Source organism: Anguilla rostrata, chromosome 2 (assembly GCF_018555375.3).
Source record: "Anguilla rostrata isolate EN2019 chromosome 2, ASM1855537v3, whole genome shotgun sequence".
NCBI classification, from domain to species: Eukaryota; Metazoa; Chordata; class Actinopteri; order Anguilliformes; family Anguillidae; genus Anguilla; species Anguilla rostrata.
This window is the reverse complement of record NC_057934.1, coordinates 10,581,360-10,604,547: the sequence shown is the minus strand read 5'-3', so window position 1 is coordinate 10,604,547 and position 23,188 is coordinate 10,581,360. Positions and strand designations below refer to the sequence as shown.

General features: G+C 41.3%; 1 protein-coding gene and 1 long non-coding RNA gene across 2 annotated transcripts in view; one reads left to right on the top strand and one right to left on the bottom strand.

Moving 5' to 3' along the window:
• The window catches only part of myofl (myoferlin like), a 33,308-nt gene extending 12,283 nt beyond the window's left edge, over nt 1-21,025 (top strand). The window contains exons 13-54 of the mRNA XM_064319318.1: nt 177-280; nt 441-509; nt 667-710; nt 1,191-1,273; nt 1,758-1,802; nt 3,049-3,173; nt 3,478-3,591; nt 3,683-3,860; nt 4,223-4,347; nt 4,488-4,597; nt 4,864-5,056; nt 5,584-5,739; nt 6,244-6,375; nt 6,470-6,633; nt 7,229-7,343; nt 7,908-8,010; nt 8,262-8,401; nt 8,519-8,689; nt 8,881-8,965; nt 9,272-9,349; nt 9,482-9,663; nt 10,353-10,511; nt 10,644-10,745; nt 11,052-11,213; nt 11,426-11,591; nt 12,098-12,171; nt 15,513-15,524; nt 15,743-15,841; nt 15,970-16,098; nt 16,327-16,482; nt 16,584-16,675; nt 16,772-16,942; nt 17,273-17,421; nt 17,647-17,786; nt 17,873-17,961; nt 18,061-18,156; nt 18,334-18,475; nt 18,719-18,818; nt 18,977-19,170; nt 19,422-19,531; nt 19,966-20,113; nt 20,521-21,025. Coding sequence (XP_064175388.1) covers nt 177-280; nt 441-509; nt 667-710; nt 1,191-1,273; nt 1,758-1,802; nt 3,049-3,173; nt 3,478-3,591; nt 3,683-3,860; nt 4,223-4,347; nt 4,488-4,597; nt 4,864-5,056; nt 5,584-5,739; nt 6,244-6,375; nt 6,470-6,633; nt 7,229-7,343; nt 7,908-8,010; nt 8,262-8,401; nt 8,519-8,689; nt 8,881-8,965; nt 9,272-9,349; nt 9,482-9,663; nt 10,353-10,511; nt 10,644-10,745; nt 11,052-11,213; nt 11,426-11,591; nt 12,098-12,171; nt 15,513-15,524; nt 15,743-15,841; nt 15,970-16,098; nt 16,327-16,482; nt 16,584-16,675; nt 16,772-16,942; nt 17,273-17,421; nt 17,647-17,786; nt 17,873-17,961; nt 18,061-18,156; nt 18,334-18,475; nt 18,719-18,818; nt 18,977-19,170; nt 19,422-19,531; nt 19,966-20,113; nt 20,521-20,556 — 5,042 coding nt within the window. The 3' untranslated portion in view covers nt 20,557-21,025. The remainder of the gene's footprint in view (nt 1-176; nt 281-440; nt 510-666; nt 711-1,190; nt 1,274-1,757; nt 1,803-3,048; nt 3,174-3,477; nt 3,592-3,682; nt 3,861-4,222; nt 4,348-4,487; nt 4,598-4,863; nt 5,057-5,583; nt 5,740-6,243; nt 6,376-6,469; nt 6,634-7,228; nt 7,344-7,907; nt 8,011-8,261; nt 8,402-8,518; nt 8,690-8,880; nt 8,966-9,271; nt 9,350-9,481; nt 9,664-10,352; nt 10,512-10,643; nt 10,746-11,051; nt 11,214-11,425; nt 11,592-12,097; nt 12,172-15,512; nt 15,525-15,742; nt 15,842-15,969; nt 16,099-16,326; nt 16,483-16,583; nt 16,676-16,771; nt 16,943-17,272; nt 17,422-17,646; nt 17,787-17,872; nt 17,962-18,060; nt 18,157-18,333; nt 18,476-18,718; nt 18,819-18,976; nt 19,171-19,421; nt 19,532-19,965; nt 20,114-20,520) is intronic.
• On the bottom strand, nt 20,683-23,177 carry LOC135245930 (uncharacterized). Its single transcript, XR_010327457.1, has 2 exons — nt 22,638-23,177; nt 20,683-22,205 (listed from the first exon to the last, which is right to left on the bottom strand). It is a non-coding gene; the product is annotated as an uncharacterized LOC135245930 (long non-coding RNA).
• Between the last annotated feature and the right edge of the window lie 11 nt (nt 23,178-23,188).

Here is a 23,188-nt window from a genome sequence, read left to right as displayed (position 1 = left end):
GAAAGTGGCTCTGGCTAGCTAGCAACTAGTCCTGCTACTGATTTAAGTACTAACTTCATCACTATCATATGTACTTAATATCACATATACTTAATATTAAGTTGTAATATTAAAAACGTTGGGCAATATTAATGTTTCGTCCTTAACATTCAAATGTAACCCTTTTTGTGTTTTAGTGGATGATGCTTTTGCACAATCTGTCAAGGCAATATTTGGGGGGGATGGAGACAAGAAGAACCTGGTGGACCCATTTTTAGAAGTCCAGTTTGCTGGCAAAAAGGTACAACGATTCATTTAGAAATAACAGACAGGTCCGAAATGTTGTCCCATATCTGGTTCCACCGATGTGTATGCTCCTGTGGAAACATGGGCATGCAGTAGAATTATTTTCATGTTGTTGTTGGAACACTGGGTGTCAGGCTGACCTTCTTGTTTTGTAGCTTTGCACTAAAATACTTGAGAAGAACGCCAATCCGGAGTGGAACCAGATGCTCAAACTGCAGGTCAAGGTAAACACTCTTGGATTTTATCGCATCTTTGTGACGAAACCCCAGATACTATACAATTTGTGTGAATGCAACCCTAGGTGTGTGCAGTATGTATGGATTATTTTTAATTGGAATGTGAAATGAATATCATACAAGGTATAACTCTTCCTCACTACAGTTTCCATCTATGTGTGAGCGCGTCAAACTAACAATCTTTGACTGGTAAGTCAATGAGATTTCATTTTGTCACAATTGATGAAATTGGATGTATTCTTCTGTACTGTAAATAAAGGTGCTTTAAATGTTCAACTCATGACTTCTGAAGTGTTTTTCTGGCAGTGTGTAACTTCCCTTGCTCAAGATGTATGAATTTACTGCCCCCAGTTTACTACCATTGAGCTCTGTTACTACTGTTGATTTCTCACCATAGACATTTTGTGGGTTAACTTACCCCGGGCTCCTTTCTTAAGCGGACTTATGAGGATTTTGAAATGGAGTGTTGTCAGATTGTGAGTCATTGAGGTGGACACACCCTCTCCCAGAACAGGATCCTTTTTGGCAGAACTGATCTCAGGTCCAGCTTTAAGGGAATTAAAAAACAAACTGCGGAAGGTTATGATAATTGTTGGCATGATGTGTTGCAAGTGTGTAACAGTGTCGGTTTCAGAGCGAGTCTTAATTTATTGTTGAACTGTCGTTTAGGGACCGCCTGACGAGGAACGACGCAATAGGAACAACATATTTAAATCTGACTAAAATAGCGGCATCTGGTGGCGAGGTCGAAGGTGAGGCCTTTTGAGCGGCAAGTGCCACAAAGTTTTATCCTTTCTCCTTTGCTCATGGTGTTGAAATGTATAATATCATTTTTATATAACATAGGGTATTATTACTTACAGCAGATTGCTTTGGGCTGCTGAGAATGTAGTTAAGTTAATCTAGTAACTTTCTCACAACAACTGAAGATTTAACTGCCAGTAAACGTAATTGCATTGAATGTTCAACGTCACGTTTCAAATTGCGAATGTATCGATTCATTAGTTTTGTCTGTCTTTCGAAAGTAAATCTGGAAAATTGTCACTTGGTGTGATTTTTTTTTAATGAAATGAACTACATCGCATTCTTGCTATGAAGCATTTTTTTCATGTATAATGCCAGATTATTTTGAAGCTAATGAGGCTAATGAATGAAGCTAATCTAATTATTGATATTGATTTGAAAAGTTGGATGAAATTCTGGCCTTACACATGTTGTTTCTTTGTTTTGGCATAGACACACATTCGGGATATGGGTCTTCTTCAGAATATGGACGTTTTGGTTGGTTTCCTTGTTTTGCACTTTGTCCAGAGCTGAAATAAACAGTGCTTATGACCAGCTCTAGGGATCAATTAATTTGGCAATAACCAATAATATAGCAATCAAATGACTAGCATCTTGATGACTAACCCATCTGAAAGTCAAAAGAAACATTTGAATTCAGGCTGCCTGGTTTACAGGCTTATGCCTGTATGAAGTGATTTCAGCCCTGGAGAAACATGTAGAATGCTGCTTTAGATATTCTGCTTATGGCTCTTTCAGCTCATTTGTGTAACCCTAATGTCTAAGTGTGCTTTGCTTTTGAATTAATTCTTAAAGTTTCATGTCAGAAAGCTTTGTGTCAAGCACAGCAATGATGGTTTTGTGAGTCCAAAATGAAAAACACTGCTCGCAAAGCCTTAGCCATAGGGTTACAGCAAGTGCATTGGTCTTGGAGAGGAAATCTTTCTGAATCTAACTTCTAATATGTTTTCTGCTTAATACTATGCATAGAAACTGCGCTTGTATTGTACAGCATGTGAACTTGTTACAATTGGTTTTTAACTTAACCTGTGTACCTGGTTAAGTTAAAATCTTTTGACATAAGGCTGACATAGCATCCGTCATAACACTTACCAAAAGTATGACAGTTTCATGTCATTTGTCATAACCTGGCGTCATCTGTTATGCCATCTTGTGACAACTGTTAGGTCGTGTGGATGACAGTGTTATGTAAGTCTTATGTCGAAGCATAGCATTACCAAGTAATGCAAATGAAACCAGTGCAAACAATGCAGTATTCATTTGCATTCCTTTATACTGTTCTGTTATGTAAGGTTTTGTCACACTAGGTCCAGGACTGCTGCTCAGTTCTTCAGTTATTGGTGTGCTGCAAAATGATGCCTAACACACTAACCTCTCTAACAGATGCTGAGCATGAAACAAGGCAAACTTTGATGCGAAATATCCCACACTGTGATGAGAGAATCTACTTTCGTAAATTAACATCAGTATTGTCCCCCCCTTATGTACTTTGGGAATTTAGTTCTGATATTATTTAGATGTGTTTTGTCACTTGGACACTTGCAACATTAGGCTGTCAATGTTGTATTTGGGATTCCCCAGGGTAGAATTCATCGCCTAAGTTAAGTCGATGGTTTTCCTCATTCTGTCTGAAGAGAGAAGCTTTGGAATTACAAGACTGAATGTGGATCATCTTTGTTGCACCAATTGTAGTTTTGCTGACTAGCCATGATTTGATTCTTAGGGACAACTGGGGAGTCAGAAGTTGGGTTCCTGCCTGCCTTTGGGCCGTGCTTTGTTAACTTTTATGGAAGTCCCAGAGAATTCACCGGTCTTCCTGACCCTTATGAGGAACTGAACTTTGGGAAGGTACGTTCCTCAAAATGGACATGGAAAATTTCTGGATGTTTACGCCAGTTTTCAATCATATCATGTTCTGTCTTAACAAAATCGAAAATTAACACCACCACATTAATGTAGTTCATTTTTTAATTTTCATTTTGCAAGGACCAAGAACTAGTTTCTTATTTTCCAGAACTGGCTTAGTCTTATTCATATAAATTAACTGTGGAAACATGTCAAGAAGAGATGGATGAAAGCTAGATGTTATCCCTGCTGTGGATAGTAAAATAGATGCAGTTACCACGTTAAAATGCAACTTGCTGTTTGGCAGGGTGAAGGCGTGGCCTACAGAGGTAGAGTTCTCATTGAGCTTACCACTTCACTTGACGGGAAGGTCGACAAGCCTGTGGATGACATCCCAAACGATGACATTTTGGTGGCACAGGTAACAGAACGTTAGATTTCCAATGGCTGTTTTCCAGACGTGGTGTTTCCTCAGTGAGTGAAACCGGTCTTCGTGTTTCTCTTTTTGTTAGAAATACCAGCGGAGGAGGAAGTACTGTTTGTGTGTGGTGTTCCACGGTGCCTACATGCTGCAGGAACCAGGGGAACCCATCCAGTTTGAAGTCAGCATCGGAAACTATGGCAACAAGCTGGATGCAACCTGCAAGCCCCTGGCATCAACAACCCAGTACAGCTGTGCTGTGTTTGATGGTGAGAGACCAGGGGGGTATCAGCTTGCAAACTGATTTTATTTATTCATTTTATTTTAAATTTTTGAAGTTGCATTCATAGTGTAGCTGGGAGGTTTTACTTAAAATTATCATTCCTGGAAGAAGTATTACAAAATGGACCCCCAAATCTAGTGAAAGTATTCAGTTAGACATATCAGACACACACCTCTTATAGTTCTTACTGTACTAATTTCCAGATTCATATACCATAACAGATAATTTTTAAAGAAATGTAACAATACTATGTCTTGTGAATGTACTTGTTTAATTATTATTGTTTTAGATGCATTTTAATAAAACTGTATTTCAGCACATTAAGATTTTCACCTTGACTTTACATAGGTAACCACTACTACTACTTGCCCTGGGCGAACACAAAACCCGTTGTCGTTCTCACATCATTTTGGGAGGACATAAGCCACCGTCTGGAATCAGTGAACATCCTTCTGTACATCGCCGAGCGGCTGGTGAGGCCGTTTGATTGGCTGTGCTGAATGTTTGCCTTTGCATTTTTTGTACAATCAATGGGCATGTGAACTGTAAAAAAGGGTTTTGTAAATATGAATGAGTATTGAACTCCTGATAAGTCAAGTTCTTTCTGTTTCAGCAATCTAATATCACCTCTTTGAAGACTGCTATTCTTGCGAAGGCCACAGAAGCTCGGCTGGCAGAGATCTGGCTGAAGCTGGTGAACCAAGTAATTGAGGACCTCAGCAGGTAGAGCATAGATATTAAGCTACCACAAGTGATAGCATGTGGGTTTCTTGGCATGCTTTTTAACTGGATGTATCAGTTCTATGATACAGAGCATTTATAAGTGAGCCTTCACTGAAGGGAAGATGAGTGAGCGTGTGCTAGCTACTGTCCGTGCAACTAAACTCTTTCCCTGAGGTACACATGCATTAGTCTTTTTCTACAGGAGGGTTCAGTTGATCTCAGAGTAGAAACCGTGTAATCAATGTGCTTATTTTTGTGTGTGGCAGCTGTCAAATGCCGGATCTGGAGGGGAAGCCTCATCTGACGGCCCTGGACATTCAAAAGAAGAAGCTCCGGGACAGCGGCCTGGACTTGATCCGAGTCGGGGCGCTGCGGATGAAGGAGGAGGCCACCGATGTGAAGGAGACGCTGGGGGAGATCGAGGGCTGGCTGGACAGGCTGAAGGAGCTGGCCGAGGAGGTTATACACATGCACACACACACACACACACACAAACACGCACACACACACACACGCACACACAAACACGCACACACACACACGCACACACACACACAAACACACCCACCCCACACGCAGACACACACACACGCATCACACACCCAAACGCGAACACCAAAGATACACAATAAGACGAGCACAACCACGACACCACAGCGCAGCTGAACCGCCTCTCCTCACCCCAAACACATGCCGACCACACTCATGCTGCGCGAAAAGGTCCGCCACCACCATGCACCTAACTACTCATCATACATGCACACACACACATACATACAGATACACTCACACACACACGCATACACGCACACACACGCACACACAAACACACGCAAACACACACACACACCCACACCCCCCCCCCACACACACACACGCATGCACACACCCAAACTGCTTGAACTACTCATAAATGACAATGGCAATAAGACGAGCACGAAGCCCCACGACCCCACAGCGCGGCTGAACCGCGTCTGTCTCCTCAGCCCCAGAACAGCATGCCTGACGTCATCATCTGGATGCTGCGCGGGGAGAAGAGGGTGGCCTGCGCTCGAGTCCCAGCCAATAAAGTGCTGTACTCCACCTACAGCGAGAAGGCATGTGGGCAGTACTGCGGCAGGACTCAGACCGTCTTTCTGCAGGTATGGGATGCCCAGGTGGGCAGCGTGATCAAAAGACACAGCTGTTCTCTTCCTGCTAGTTAGCAGCAGCTCTAGGGTAATTGTAATTCAGTAGTTTTATTTGATGCACTTGAAAGTACTGATAAATAAAACAAGCAAATGCCAAACAACCAATTGCATAATACACCACTACAGGTGACTAGGAGCACAGTAAAGTCAGCTATCTGTTGTAACTGTAATAATGACATTACATATTTTCAAATAATATTTATATTTCTAATATAATACTAGTAATGTGTTAAATCAGTAATTGGTGTACTATGGCTAATGTATTGTAGACCTGAGATGAATGATTGTGCACAGTTACATGTTCAGTGTTTCAGTGTTAAATCAACTCTTTCCATGTACAAGTGATCCCTAGTGAACTCAATATGTACTCTCTTAGAGCTGAATTGACACCAGACATTTTACTGTGTAGGGATAATCTGAATGGATAATTTATAGTTTTGTTGACATTTCTCCCAGTACCCCATGGACAAAGACAAAGGATTGAAGGTTCCAGTTCAGGTCCGGGTCAACATGTGGATGGGCCTGTCTACTCATGAGAAGAAGTTCAACAGCTTTTCAGAGGGAACCTTCAGTGTCTTTGCAGAACTGGTAATTCAATTCTGCTACACAAGCAGTGTCTTGTATGTAATAAAATGCACTGATGGCAGGTTTATCCCTCACCCCTCCTCGCTCCCCCAAACAGTATGAAAACCAGGTCGAGATGTTCGGGAATTGGGGAACCACTGGTCTGGTGGGTCGCTACAAGTTCTCTGACGTAACTGGCAAGTTGAAGCTGAAGCGAGAGTACTTCCTGCCCCCTAGTGGCTGGCAGTGGGACAGCGAATGGTTCGTGGATCCAGAGAAGACGTGAGTTCAAGCACTCAAATGTGAAAACCTATTTTTGGCTGCCTTTTGATCGGGTCAGGCGACTATATTACACTAGATCTCTCGTGTTTGAGAAACTGGACAACGAGAAAGATGAAGGTCTGAATCTTTCACTAGGGGCTTTGCTGTTGCACATTTCTGAGTGAGGGTGAATGTGTAAATATCCATCTGCACAAATTATTGAAAAGTAAAATTTACTTATGTGTGTATTCCCTTGGACAACGGTGTATGATATGGAAATGCTTAATACGGTGTTATGGTGCCAAACACTGTCTCTAGCACCTAGAAACTGTAAAACTTTAAACAAACGCTGCGGTATAGACGTGTTCAGTTCAGGAACCACCTTGCCATCCGCACCCAGAACACAATCAGAGGAAACAGGAGACGTTTAGAGTGGCCCTTTATCCTGCCAGCTGGCAGCGCACCCGCTGTTTATATTTCCACAGTCTGGTGTGCGTGAATGTCCGCGGTGTTTCCAGTCTGGGGGTTTTCCCTCTGATTCGAGCCATACGTGGCTGGTGAACTGCGTGGCGTGTGCATCTGTCGGACGGGGTGTGTGTGTGTGTGTGTTCGTCAGATTGCTGACGGAGGCCGACGCGGGGCACACGGAGTTCACGGACGAGGTCTTCGAGAACGAGACGCGCTTCCCCGGGGGGGACTGGAAGGCTGCCACCGAACCTTACACCAACGTGGTGAGGACCGCGCATCCGCTTTTACCGGTGTCATGGCGGACAGACCTCTCACTTTTGCTCCTGCGTGAATGAATATGCCCACTTTATTAATGTCTGCGTGGAAAGCACTTCCGTTTACTACTGTCAGTCAGAGAACCTTTCCCACTTTGACACTCTTGGTTAGAAATATGGGCCCACTTTAAACACTGTCTGATCGATCAGCAAACCCACTGTGACAACTGCCATAATGGAAGTCCCCATTTCATGCATGAAATTCCCTCACTTAAGCTCACAGTCACTGTCTCATACTGTATCTATCTATATTTCATCAGATTATGTTGAAATGAGATGAACTGGAAAGGAGACAAATATTTAATATTCCTTTCATTTGGATACAATATAATAATAAAATACGCTTGAGCTTGGTCTCGGGTTTGGTCCTACACCTCACAGAACAGAAATATGATGCCGGAACATGAGGAATACAGGGAGAGGCACCCATTTGAACATGGAGCATGTGGGTATGAATGGATTTGCTCCAGTTTTGGAAGGCTTTTGATGTGGCTGGTTGGTGGTGTCTTGCAGAACGGGGAGAAGATGCCAGGCCCCAACGAACTCAAGTGTCCTACAGGCTGGCAGTGGGAGGACGCCTGGAGTTTCGATGTCCACCGAGCCGTGGATGAACAAGGTGATGTGCAACTCCTGGTTGTTTTGCTTACCATCTCAGAGTAAAGGTAGTCACATGTGGGTTTATGACCCAAAAAATGACATACTGGTCTTATTTGTTTCAGTTATGACACTAACATTTGTTACCTTCAATGGTTTGCTGTCAGTTTGTTTTACTGTTAATGACAGTTTTTTTTTTCTTTCTACAATTTAACAAGGGTTAAAAATGAGCTGAACTGAGTGTGTGATGAGCTTGCGTGTGTTTGGGTCTAGGCTGGGAGTATGGTGTTACCATTCCCCCTGATGATAAACCCAAGTCCTGGGTGTCGACAGAAAAGATGTACCACGTTCACAGGAGGAAGAGGATGATCAGGCTACGTAAGAGGATTCCAGGCGTCAGTTCGCCAGTTGAGGTGAAGGGAAATGGTCGTTATGAAACTGAAACGTGATTGGTCTCGGTGACCGAGCTGTGCTGGCACGCGCTTGCGGTAACTTTCCCCTGTTCTCCTGTGGGGCCCACTGATCAACAGAAGAGGGATCAGGATGAGATCGAGGGCTGGGAGTACTCGTCTCTGATTGGCTGGAAGTTCCACAGGAAAGAACGTTCTTCGGACTCGTTCCGCCGCAGACGCTGGCGAAGGAAGATGGCTCCCGCCGAAATGCTGGGAGCTTCTGCCATCTTCAAACTGGAGGGGGGGCTGGTGAGCAGACCCTGTGAACAACTGAAGCAGCTTGAAACATTAGTTTGATTATACCTTTAATCAGGATTCAGGGAACATACCTATTTATTTCCAGTATTTATTTTTTGATGAGTTGAAGCTGTGCCTTATAAATGTTTGTACACGTTAAAGTTAGAGTCCGTCTGAGGTTTGCCTGTCTGCTTGATTTAAAGGGGGTTGATCACGATGAATCAGAGAAAGCGGATGCTACAAAACTGTTCGGTGCCAACACACCGACCGTTTCTTGCTGCTTTGACAGTGAGTCATTTTCAAAACATTTCAGTTGAATTAAAATAGTAGTAGTTCTTGGTACTATTGTTCTATCATGGCTCTGCCATTACTTTTCTGTAGTCTGATATTCTGCAGAGGAGAAATTTATACTGTCCTCCTAAAAATGAAGAATTTTAACAGAATTGTTTTCTATAAAATATGAACAATCCCCTTTGATTTCTACAAAACAAAATTGAGTTTTTATATCGACACATTGACAATAGGGTTCCTATAATTCACAGTGTAGCATTAGTTTTCCTTAATTTGTGATAAGTAACTGTATTTTCTTGGCAGGGACACACGTGTACCATCTCAGGGTTTATGTTTACCAAGCTAGAAACCTCATCGCAAAGGACAAAGACAGCTTTTCAGGTAAGCAATTCAAAACCAATCATTCATACTCTGATATTCCACTGAGAGATGTTGAAATTCAGTATGAAACATGCTGTGTAGTATACTTCATATGGCTGTATAACTAATAAATACCCCCCCCCCTTATTTTAGATCCATATGCCCATGTGTCCTTCGCACATGTGAGCAAAACGACAGAGACCATAAAGGCTACCTTGAACCCAGCATGGGACCAGACCCTTATCTTCGATGATGTGGAAATATATGGGGACCCTCAGACCATTGCCCAGGACCCACCCAGCGTGGTCCTCGAGCTCTACGACAGTGACCAAGTGGTGGGTGTGGGTTTGCACTGGGAATTTCCACAGTCTCCAGAATTATTTAGGATTTTGAATACAGTCTGCATCAAGTATACGAATTACACACTTTTGTCCACTGTAAGTGAGTGACAGCATTGCGGAAGAACATTCTGTGTAAATGTATAAAAATAATGAAGAGAATAACCAGATAGGGGTTGTGATGGACTGAGTGATGTAAGTAGTGTTAGTGTTAGTGTTAAAGGGGAATTGCACTTTCAAACACATACGGGCTTATTTTGTTTATATTGTCCTTCTAATGAATGTGTCGACCTTCATTTTTCGATTAGTTATTTTGTTTTAAATGTCTAACGTTAGAAACAAGGACCTATTTTTTTTTTGCGCGTGTCCACATAGTAGTATGGTTTCCAGTTTTTTCTTCTTCTTCAAAGAAAAGCATAGCGTTGAAGTCGCGCAATGATATGCTGCCTAGGTCTACTTCCTGAATTTGTAAAGGTAAGCAACGAAACATCGTAAAATATTAACAAAACGAAATAACTAATCGAAAAATGAAGGTCGACATATTCATTAGAAGAAAATTAGAAATAAAATAAGCCCATACGTGTTCTAAAGTGTAATTCCCCTTTAATGTTAGTAAAAAAAAAAAACCACTGCATGCCTTGTGACAGTAGTTAGCGCTGGAAATGAGAGAATTCTTTGTGCCCCAGGGTAAAGACGAGCTGCTGGGCCGGAGCATGTGCCCCCCCCTGGTGAATCTGAACCCCAGCATGGAAGTGTCCCCCAAACTGCTGTGGTTCCCTGTCATGCAGAGGGGGGAGCGTGCTGGGGAGGTGCTCGTGGCTGCTGAGCTCCTTCTGAAAGTCAAGGTACCGTGGCGCGTGTCACTCCTTCCTTGGGGGTCACCTGATGCGTGGAGGTTGGCTGGTAGTTGTAGTTTTACAGGACTCGCCAGCGATGCTGTTTGATGACCTGCTGGTGTTCTTTCCCTCTGACTCCAGGGAAATGAGGCTGACCTCCCCATCGTGCCTCCCAAACGGGCTGAGAACCTGTACATGGTCCCCCAGGGGATTCGACCTGTGGTGCAGCTCACGGCCATCGAGGTAGACCTGGCATCCCTCAACCCTGGCCACAATAGGATAGGAGACTAAGGCTATGTAAAGCCCCAGACTAATACTGCCTTCTGAAAGATTTCCTGACTTAAATAGCCATTTTGATTGGATTGTATGGGTCTGTATGCATGATGGTTTTATAACTCTGCCCACTGTGCGGTTCAGGAAGCCACTATTTCCATCACCAAAGCAGTGGTGTTGAATGTATTTATTTAAAATGGAGGAAAGTACTGTGGACACCAAGCTGTGTGGTGGACACTAATCTTTGCGTCTGTGTGTGGCGGGGGGGGGTTTCAGATTCTGGCCTGGGGTTTACGCAACATGAAAACGTACCAGCTGGCCGCAGTGTCCTCCCCCAGTCTCATCGTAGAGTGCGGAGGGGAGATGATTGAGTCGGCGGTCATCAAGAACGTAAAGAAGAGCCCCAACTTCCCTGGATCTGTTCTCTTCCTTAAAGTGGTAAGACCCCTCTTGCTCATTACACAGCCAAGTAATTAGCTCTCCTGGAAGATGCCATCAGATGGTGCTCATACGTTAATAAAAAGTTATAAAGTATTTACAATTAATAATATTTCTCTGTTGTCATTTCAGATTTAAGCTAGACTTCAAACTGTGGAGGTTGGGTATGTTATAAGCTATATGACTGATTCTGTTCAACTGCGATTCTGCAGCTTCTTCCCAAAGAGGAGATGTACACGCCTCCTATTGTGTTGAAGGTGATTGACCACAGGCCTTTCGGGAGAAAGCCCGTCGTAGGACAGTGCACCATCTCCTCCCTGGAAGATTTTCGTTGTGATCCCTACACCACCAAGGCTGAAGTAGCCATGACATCTAAAGGTACGCGCTGATTTCTCAGGCATTCCTATTCACAATGTATGCTGCCACCTTCTGGTGGAAAGTAAATATAACATCCAATGCACTGGAACTACAACTACTACAGTGCTTGGAAATATTTCTTAATGCTTGCAAATTGAACAACCACACAAATGCTTCAGATATTGAGAATGAGTTTTCCAATGTGTAAAATGGCATTCATTACAACTATACTGCCTTTAACTGCTTTAACTTCTGCAGTTTGCCACTTATCTGGATTTTAGTGTAATAGTTCATACTTATATACATAAACAGTGTACTGCTGCCTCTCGCCCAGTGCATGCTGGGATAGGCTCCAGCACTCCCACCCCCCCACCCACCCACCCCCCCAGACCCTGACCAGGATACACAGGTATAGATAATGGATGGATGATGTGCTTAAGAATGTTCCGGTAGATATGTGGCTGCTGGATGTTTGATAGAGGTAAATGCATACAGACTGCATGAATGCTCTTTGCCTTCTGTGCCAGTGGCTCTCATGGCAGCCAAGGACAAGGACTGCGTCGTTGAAATGGAGGACAGACGGCCTCTCTTGGCAGCTCAGGTACCTTTGTTACTCAGAGGAGCACGCTCAACGAGTTTAATTTAGTCAGATTAAATTAGTTTCATTTGGCTTTCTCAGATATGGGGCAGTTCAGGCTTTATGCAAAAGCAAAAGTGAATTGACTCAAGTGACAGAGTGACCATGCGACTGGCTGTTCTGGGGAATCAAGAGTTGTTAGTCAGTTACTCAGTACAGATTGCTTATATACGTATGTCCATCAGAATGGTAACTTTGTTGTGTACACACATGCATAACTTCCACGTTAACATTTTTAATATATTTTAGCAAGAGGTATGCCTAACAATGTGTATATATATATATAATAATAATGTAATAATAAGATATAAGTAATAGTATAATGTATAGAATAAATGATTTTAGTATAATGTATTATGTGCGGTTGCATATAACATTGAAGTGTGCAGAACGGTGAGCGCAACCATGCTTTTCATTGTCCTGCCTGTTCATGCTTTGCAGTGACTATGCTTTTGTTATAATCCTGTCAACTTTGTGTTATCTGTGATAGAATGAATTACCTGTTGTACAAGTGACATAAAACACAAGTAAGAAAATTTAAAGAGTTCGACTACAGACAGGATTGGCCACAAACTGGTGTTTGCTCCGTTCTTTTCGTACTGTACTACTAATACTAACCAGCCTCACTTTTGTTATTGTTGCTTCAATAACCGGTTTATTTTTAAATGCAAGTTTGTGTACTAGAAACAGATACAGTGCTCCCTCCTCATAGCTGCACCTATGAGAATGCGGTGAGATTCATTATTCTATGTCACAGGGATGGGGGCGAGGAGGATCGTATCTGTTTCTGGAGCTGCCAATTTCTACCAACCTCTGCTAATTATTTAATTAGCCCAATAATATGTGTATTATTTTAATTAGCCCAGATATATGATTTAACAATTATTGATGAGCTCAAAAATTATAGCTGATGCCCATTTTTGTGTACCTATATGAAATCTTTTACTGTGGTCTAATGTACAATTGAACTGTCAGTGCTACATAGACATAAATAGCTATTTGAGCAAGGCTAATTGCGAGAAGCATAAACCTGCATACAAACTGGCCCTCCCTGAACAAAAGGAACTGCCACCTCCTGCAGTATCACATCTCAGAATTCCCATTATAAACATTTACAGGATTCTGTGTGACCTGTCCCAATGTGAGTGTCCCATGGCTCATATTATAATGCAGGAGGACGGTATGGCTGGGCAGTATAAGGGGGAATTTCACTGGGGCTAATTAACACCTTATTTCTTAGAGGGGTCCATTGAATTTTAAAGGGAACCTTCATTGACAAAAAAGTCCAAATGCAGAGAAAATGAAATTAATTCTCATTTGGCTCCTGTTTAAAAATAGCTTTTTTTAATTTAAAAAGGTTGACCATTGTAAACATAGCATAGCAATGATCTATGGGATTGCTGGCTTTCTGGCTTTAAAGTCACTCTTTTAGAAGGGGAATTGTCTGTTCTTGGTAGCCAGGAGTATAGTTTTTATGGTTGCTGATTTACATAAATTTATTTGCATTCAAACAAATGCCAAATTGGTGTCTGCTAACACCACCCCGGAAAGTGGAACTTTGTCAGGGAGTCCGAAATCCCAAAGGACATTGGTCCATTGTGTTTATAAACAACAGCGTCTGCCTTTTTAAATGCAGATAACAAAAAAAGAGCAAGCAGTTTAAAAATGGGAACCAAATGACCGATAGTCTTTATTAACCATTCTCAGCACTTTTTCCAATGTTTTTGTTTCCATTGGAGGTCCTGTTTAAAGGATGACTCTCCAGTATTAAGAGTGTCCTTTAACATTCTGAATTGCAGTTTACGCACAGTATGTCAGCAGCTGTCAGCAAAATGACCTCCACTTCTGTCCATCTTGTATGTAAGGTCCTGAGCTGAAAGCTGTGTTGGGTCTGTCACTTTTTTGGTTCTGAGGTTTCTTTGTCACAATGCTTTAATCTCTCCTCTTCTCGTCACTGTCTTCTTCAGAGGGATTTTGGAATGAAAGAAGCTGAAGGTGTGAGTATGATGTCCAAATGCACTTGATGTAGTTATTTCTTAAATTCAGGCCCTCAAAATAATACCATTGGCAACAATATCTTGGTTTCAAATTGACTTCAGTTTATGTATATTTGATCCGGTAAAATGACAATGTATACACAAATTCATAGTTTACACTAAATAGGCTATTCCCTTCAGCTATGATCGGTTTCTCTTATTCTTCAAAATTTCCCTTGCATTTTGTGAAATGGACAGTTATTTTGCTGTTAAAATAATAAATGCTTAAATTTTGTCCTCCCCTGCTGTACTCTCCACTAGTCTTGTTGGCTCCTGGGCTTACTTGCAAAAGAGATGTCAATCTCAATGTGACTATCCTGGTTAAATAAACGGCACATAAATACAAATAAATAAAAGACTAGATATGACGGAATCTGTCTTAAAATGCCATTCCCACTTATTTAAAAACCAAAATACATATATTTGTGTGCATATGGTTCATATTACAGGCTAGGTAGAAATTATGTACTACATTTGAAACTCTTTGATATACCAAAATTAAATTCTTCAATTCTTGAACGCTCAAGTTGACTTGGACTTCATACACTTCTGATGTATACATTTACTCTGTCACTTTCTCCAAAATCACCTGCACAAGGCCCAGGTATACGGATTTGGGTGCACAAAGAAAAATAATTGGTGCATTAAAGGAAAATTACAATGATTGAACAATAAAAGCTGGATTATGAAGAGAAAATTACACTGCATGCCTTAATTCATACTGTTGAAAATTGACTGTGCATTTTATAAAATCAAAGTCTCGGACTTGAGTTGAGGATTGTTAGATTTGAAATTTAATGTCACAGCTGTAGTACAACAGAAATCCATTTCATTTCCAGTTTGAGAAAAGATCTCAAACAATTGCATACCTCCTCTACATAGAAAGAAGACCAATGTTTAACACTGTGGAATAAGACCATAGTGTTCATGTCTATGGCTTCAATATTGTCAGCAATGGAAGACATTGTGTGCCGTGAAATTCAATCGACATTTTGATAAAAACGCTGCTATTTTTTTTATGAAAATGAGAAGTTTCCAAAAAAATGTACACATCAATGATTATATTGAAAGAAGGTATGCAATAACATGGTTACTGCTTTCAAATATTTAGATTGTTTTCCCTGTAACAGTAAGACTGATTTAAATCTAGGTAATTCTAGATGTCAGAAGTCATTAAATAATGAGTTCACATATTAGCATACCTTTGAAACTTACTTTTCTGATTTTCTGTCTTTCATGACATGGGGTCTCATCCTTTTTTCCAAACAGCAAGCAGAAAAGGTGAGCACCTGAATTGATTCTGTATGTTTTATACATTAATGATATTTAAAAGATTGTATGAAATAATTTTGAAATGATCCAAAAGTATATTTACACACAACTTTCAGAAAATAATGTGGCGTTAATATTTACGGCTTTAAGTCGTTATATTTATGTCGTACTGCGTTTCATGCAATTGTATTGTTCCTTCAGTCAGCTCAGTCTCATTGATCACATAGGAAAAAGAAACAGTGGATTGGTGGAGTAAGTTCTATGCCTCCACTGGAGACCATGAAAAGTGCATGCCGTACCTGCAGAAAGAATATGATACCTTAAAGGTGAGATAACAATGGTTCAAATGAATAATTTGTCATTGTATAATTAATAGGCATCTTCATGTTTGGAGTTATTTCAAGTGTCGCAAAATTGAGAAAAAGTTACCTTAGCGTGTTGTCTCTGCTTTCAGATTTATGACTGCAACCTCGAGGATGTTCCCGAGTTTCGGGGGCTCACCGACTTCTGTGAGACCTTCAAACTGCAGAGGGGCAAGTCGGGCGACAAGGACGACGACCCGAGTGTGGTGGGAGAATTCAAGGCGAGGCCAACGCTCTTAGATTTATTCTGATTACATTAATGACTTCTCATGAGCTTGAGTCTTATTTTGAGTGGAGTTGTTTTTTTATGCATCAAATACATGCCCTCTTTCTCACTGTGTAACTGAGACATTTTTGACCTTCACATCTTTCATTACACTGAGGCCTTCAGCAGATGCTCTGGATAAGAAAAAGCATGCGCATGTTCACCGTGCTCTGGTTATTTTCAGGGGTCCTTCAGGGTGTACCCTCTGTCAGATGACCCTGGCGTTCCTGCTCCCCCTCGTCAGTTTCGAGAGCTTCCTGACAGTGGACCTCAGGAGTGTTTGGTCAGGATCTACATCATCCGTGCCCTTCAGCTGCAGCCCAAGGACAACAACGGCATGGTGGGTCCACATCACATTACAGCTCACTGTGGGTCTCAAACACTGTTGTCTTTGCAGTGTGTGAGTACAGTACACAAACCATGATGCTTTTATTTCCTCAGTGTGATCCGTATATTAAGATCTCTATGGGCAAGAAAACAGTTGAAGACCGAGATCACTACCAGCCAAACACCCTAGACCCAGTGTTTGGAAGGTAATTCAAAATCGTCTGGAAAGCAGTTTTCAGTGAAGTCTTTTTTCAAAAAATGTACAGCTAAAAATGCTCTCCTGTTGTGTTTTCTTGTTATAGAATGTTTGAACTTTCCTGCTTCCTTCCTCAAGACAAAGATCTGAAAATCTCCATCTATGACTACGATTTGTTGAGTCGTGATGAGAAAGTCGGGGAGACCGTGATTGATCTGGAAAATCGGTTTCTGTCTCGCTTTGGTTCATATTGTGGGCTACCCCAGACATACTGCATGTACGTAATTGTATTATTTGTTGTGAACTGCATCTAACAAGACAACTATGTGGCATAGTGACAGGGATGCTAGGCTTGAGATCGGTTGCCAGGTTAAATGTCATTTGGGAGCACTGTGCCTGAGGATATAGTTCTATTAGACTGAATGAAATGCAAAACATGAGAAACACTAGCTGTGTAGCATCTGCTAACTGAATAATTGATGCCTAACCTCCTCATTAGTACTGGAAGTATAAGTACCCAGATGAAGCTTAACACAATACTTTCAGTATGTTTTTGAAATTGGCTGTATTGATGTACTTGAATCTTTCTTGTTGTCCCTGCCAACAGCTCTGGGATAAACCAATGGCGAGACCAGCACAAACCCTCTCAGATCTTGCAGAATCTGGCTAGGCTGAGAGGAGTCCCACCGCCCTTCACGGGAGACAATGGCAACACGTTAACTTTCCAAGGCCAAGAGTACAGCCTTTCTGAATTTGGTACACTTGGTTCCTAAAATATAATAGGTGCATTGGCTAAAGGCACACGGGAGATTTTCTTCTGCAGATTATAAAAGAGAGCTGCTGCAAGCCATGAAATTGTGGGATATCAGTCACGTTTGGATTTATTGATGCATTCATTCAGGGGTCTTCATGTTTACCGGGACCTGTTGCTGATTGTTTCAGCTGATAATGTCCGTCTCGGTGTGCTTTATTCAAACACAGAAGCCAACAAGGAGATCCACCAGCACTTGGGCCCGCCCAACGAGCGCATCGCTCTGCACGTGCTCAGAACACAGGGCCTGGTGCCCGAGCACGTGGAGACCAGAACGCTGTACAGCAGCTTCCAGCCGACGCTGTCTCAGGTCTGTGCCGCTCCTGTGTCGCTCACACGGTCCTTTTTCAGTCGCTGGAATAAATCTGTTCTCATTTTCATTCCCTCCATGTTTAGGGAAGGGTTCAAATGTGGGTGGACATATTCCCAAAAAGCCTCGGCATCCCCGGGCCCCCCTTCGACATTGCGCCCCGCAAAGCGAAAAAGTGAGGAGCTGGCCTCGAGTTAATTTACAAATCGGTAACTCACTTTCGTCTATCAGCACGCTTTATCCTTACGTTTCTTTCTTTTCTTACGCTCAACAGGCATTTCTTGCGTGCCATCATCTGGAACACAACCGATGTCATTTTGGACGAAACCAGCATCACCGGGGAGCACATGAGTGACATCTACGTCAAAGGGTAATGCTGTTCGGAGGGGATTATTTTAGCAAGATTTTACATTTATCCTGTCAGTCATGCATTTGTCATAAATCAAATTTACAATGGTAATGTTATATACAAAGACACTGTTTCAGTCGTGCCACAGCTAAACAAGACTCAATCAAGTTTGGATGTTGCTGTTGTGTGGACCACTAGGTGGATGCCGGGAATGGAAGAGGACAAACAAAAGACTGACGTCCACTACAGGTCCCTAGATGGAGACGGAAATTTCAACTGGAGATTAGTTTTTGGCTTTGACTACTTGCCTGCTGAACAGCTGTGCCTCGTGTCCAAAAAAGTGAGTCAGTTTAATGACTGGTTAAACAAACAGTCATTTTGGTTAAACAAACATTTAAAGTGTGAAGAGAACAACAGAAGTCCTTGAGGTGGTTCTATTCCTGGCTCATGAACAAAACGGTTTACGTAGCTAATTCCGTGTAATCATGACCACTCCCAATGTTTATTTTATGCTTAATTTGCTGTTCCTTTTCAGGCAGCAGCATATAGTTATGACAGTAATAAGGTAATTCTTTTACCACAGGAACATTTTTGGAGTCTTGACAAAACCGAATTCAGGATACCCCCGAGGCTGATTGTTCAGATTTGGGATAACGACAAATTCTCACTGGATGACTACTTAGGTGAGAGGCATTTTATGTCTTTCAGGAAGTAAAATGAAACACTTTGATATTGTATGCTACAACTTGCAACATAATCAGTCAGTTGGTTGTGTCTAACTGATTCTAAATTGTGTACACATCAGTGATTGTGATATCCTATACTGTTTTTTCTGCAACAGGCAGCATTGAACTGGATTTGCAGAACTTGATCCCCCCAGCCAAGACGTCAGAAAGGTGCAGCTTGAAAATGCTCCCAGATCTGGGCGGAGCTGCCCCTCCCAAAAACGACCTCACGAAATCACTGTTTGCTCAGAAGTCTGTCAGAGGCTGGTGGCCATGCATGATTGAGAAAGACGGAAACAAAGAGTTGGGCGTGAGTAAACTGGCTGATACAAGACAGTATTGAGCAATGAGAGCTCAAAGTATTAACCCTTACATTGCCTAGATATAACTTTGAATCTGTCCCAATTTGGCATTTACATATGCTATGCTGTGAATAAACTTTGTGAATGGTGACAGGATTAAAGGACACTTGGAATGTGAAGATGTTGGGGTCTCACTTGTGCTGGAATGTATGGATGCGTGTTGTAACGTGTGTGAGGGTTGTGCATCTGCTTCCTCCAGGGAAAGGTTGAGATGACTCTGGAAATTGTGACTGAGAAAGATTCTGAGGAGAAGCCTGCTGGAAAAGGAAGGGATGAACCCAACATGAACCCAAAGCTGGATCCTCCTAAGTAAGGAAGCACTGCTCACTCACCATTTTTACACATGCTAAAGGTCACGGGTCACACTGTTAATCCCCTTCAATTATTTGCAATTTGATTATTTAACAGACGGTCTTATTCTGGGTGTGATTTATACACTTTATGTAAATGTAAGTTTAGAATAAAATTACCTAAATAAAGAAGTGCTTTTCCACCAGTAACTTCAAAGGAAACAGATCCATAAAATTCACACGCATCTTAACATACAGTATTATCAGTCCAACAGGAATCATAATACCTCACTTCAACTAGCTATACTAGTTGTGTATCGACTATTGTAGGTATTATGTAGAAACAGTAGCCAGGTGTGCTTAGGCCTGTAAACGTAAGGCATTTTTTCCACAGTAAGGTGACGTTGGAATGAATGACTGGTTTTCTGACGTTGGCATTTCCTCCCCTTACAGACGTCCGGAAACATCTTTCTTTTGGTTTACGAATCCCTGCAAAACCATGAAATTCATTGTGTGGCGCAGATTCAAATGGCTCTTCATTGGACTCATCATTCTCATACTGGTGGGACTCTTCATTGCCATCCTCCTGTATTCCTTACCGGTAAGGGTAACATCTCGCTGCGACGTTTGGCTGGGGCTGTGCATGCTGGGAGATGTTTAAAGCTCAGAATTGCCTATTAGGTTATCGCTTTGACCATTGATCATTTTGAAAAGGATTACATCTCAGAAGACTGGAACTTTGAGATGGACACGTGGATACTAATGCTGCCTGCATTTAAAATGCCTTATCTCAATATATAAGGATGAGTAGTGTCATTTAAAATCACTGTATATAAAACGGAGCTCATAGGCTACGCTGAATATAAACTAAAGCGGGTAACAGGCTCAACGTTAGGATGATTTTGAGGAAATGTATTGATTTAACATTTTTAAGGCTCCGCACACATTGTATCAACACTGATCAGGGTTACACTTGAGGCTGACTTCTGGGCTACTTGTCTTTTTCAGAACTATGTTGCCATGAAAATTGTCAATCCTAAATAAGGACAAATGGAAGAGGCTTCAACCCGAGCACAATGGTGACAATCAAGAGTCATCGGTCACAATGACAAATGTTTTAGTCTCGACCACATAGTGAACTGTGTACATTTGTTCCTGGAAAACTGGTCCTTTTTGTTGATGAAACGTGCCTTACATGTACACAGTTCAATGTATTTCTTGCTCTCATTTTGCTATATTGATTTTGGTAAACATGTATCGAAACCGATGGAACATTCTAATTGCACTATTCTTATTGTTACTAGTTTCATGTTGAACGCAGTTCATGAAAAATCATCTGGAAACTTCTGTATTGAAACCAATATCACAACAGTATGTAATTTGTAAAGGCACAGTAACACATCAGCCATGTTTTATGAACTATGATTTTGTCTTTAAGGGTGTTTTTAAAAAGTATGCATTCTTGTGAGTTTTAAAATCTGAGAAAAGTATATTAAAGTAACACTTATGATCATTAATGTCTTAACGCAAATTGTAAAATATAAGATTGATTAAAACGAATGGCTAATAAACTGATAACCACAATAAAATTTCATTGATGGATAAAGTGCTCTGCAACTACTGTTCTTTTGTGATGAGGCAGTTATAAAAAAAAAAAAACTTTGAAGGGATGGCATCTATATGGTACAGGGAAGCACAACCTCATTTTGTGGAGACTGTGATATGTAAAAATGTCCTGACAACAAGAAAGATTATTCTGCAAAATATTTCAATGGAGCAAGGATTTCATTTAACCTAGAATGCACAAACTGGGTCAAAAATGACCCGGCCAAGTGTTTCTTTGAGTCTTTGTAATCAACCAATTCTTTATTTAATATTCTAGATGTTCTTCAAAAAAATTGTTTTCAATGTTTATAAATTATGGTTTTTATTTCTACTTTTTTACTTATTAGATTGTTTCCTGTTACTACTCCAAGTATGCACAAGCCAGGTCAGAAGTGATCCAAATACATTCCCTATATGGAACTGAATGGCTTTCTCTATTCAAAGTCACCTGAGTTTGTGTTTTTCCTAGCATATCTAAGCAATTATTGTATTGAAACACTGGATATTCCAGATATTAATCAAATTTATTGTGTCTGATATTCACACATCATTGATTTAGTTACTGCTTTCTTACTTTTTTTAAGTGGAGTTTTTCTAATACTCCCACTAGATTACATAACATGGGTTATACTGTAGCACCTTTGACTCCTGTCAGGTTTGTATAGTCCGGAACATATTTACTGCGGCATCACCATACGTTCCTGAAATCTCATAACTGTGGAGGACTGCCTGACACACCTGATCTATGTAAGTTTCATTTTATCTAAAAAATAAAAAAATCACCTCATAATTAGGGGTGTAGCGATTCTCATAATCCATGATTCAAGTTATCTTACATGTGCAAAAGGCAAACAAGGAGGTGGTTCTTGGTACTGTGGCACAATCTCTTGGATGTTTCCTAAACAATCTTCAGCACACAGCCCCCCTGGGCTGCATGATGAGGGATGAGCCAGAGGGCCAGTCCAAACAGGACAGAGGTGCCAGATCTGCCCAGGTGTGATGGATCGCCAGATCAGCAGTTGCAACTTGCTGCTCGCAGTGCACAGATCACAGCCAAGAAATTGTCATCATTATTTTGTCAACAATGCCTGAGCGGATAAAAGAGAGCAAAACATACAGAAGATCAAACAATCACACGTGCACTTGCATAAACACACACGTTGTCGCATAAATATACGCACATACGCACACATATATTTAATAAGATACGGAGATAAATGTTTTCAGATGCTATGAAAATGTTTCATTCTACTTGAAAGCACATAGATGCAGAAGTCCTGAAGTTTTCGGTTGTTTGCATAATATTATTATAAATAGGTCTACCTTAAAAAAAACATGAACTGGTTATATTGCGGTCCATGATTATTCAGGATGTCCCTTTTTCCTATTGCAATGATTTGTGTTATTGCTGAAGAATAAAAGTATTAGTGTAGAAAAAATACCCTCCCCCACTCACCCCACCACACCCCACCTCACACGACCTCACCAAACGCTGCCCCCAGATCGACCATGACCCATACCGTGGATGAAATAAACAATCACGCTTCTGGTACATCGTTTAGGCACGCTCGTGGGTTAAAGTGGGTAACTGTATGGCTAGACATAAGGACAGCCTATTTGATGTTTTCGTTTGACCATAAGGAGAGTAGCCTAGTTTTACAGCCAAAAAATAATTATCTAACGAAAGGGGAAACTGTTTCAGAATTGAAACTCATGGAAGTCAAGGTAGCTTTCGGACTGACAGAGCTGACTGAATTTCGCTGAATCACTGTGACATTGCGAAACACGTCGCTGACAGCCTTTACGCAGCTAGATATCTATTTGTTTCAAAGACTGGATCTGTCTGCTTGCAAGCGAATACAAAAATCTGATTAGCAGGCTTCAGGCCACTGCTGCTAATAACATAACTGTCTAGTTCTTATTTCTACAGCCTATATATCAGACAGAGACCAGTAATCTCGCACAACGTCACTTCACTAGACAAATTCATTCACATTTACAGTAATAAGACTCTTACGACAAGAAAACTCTTTTCGATACTGTTGCTAAGAGATGTTATTTCTGAGCCCGC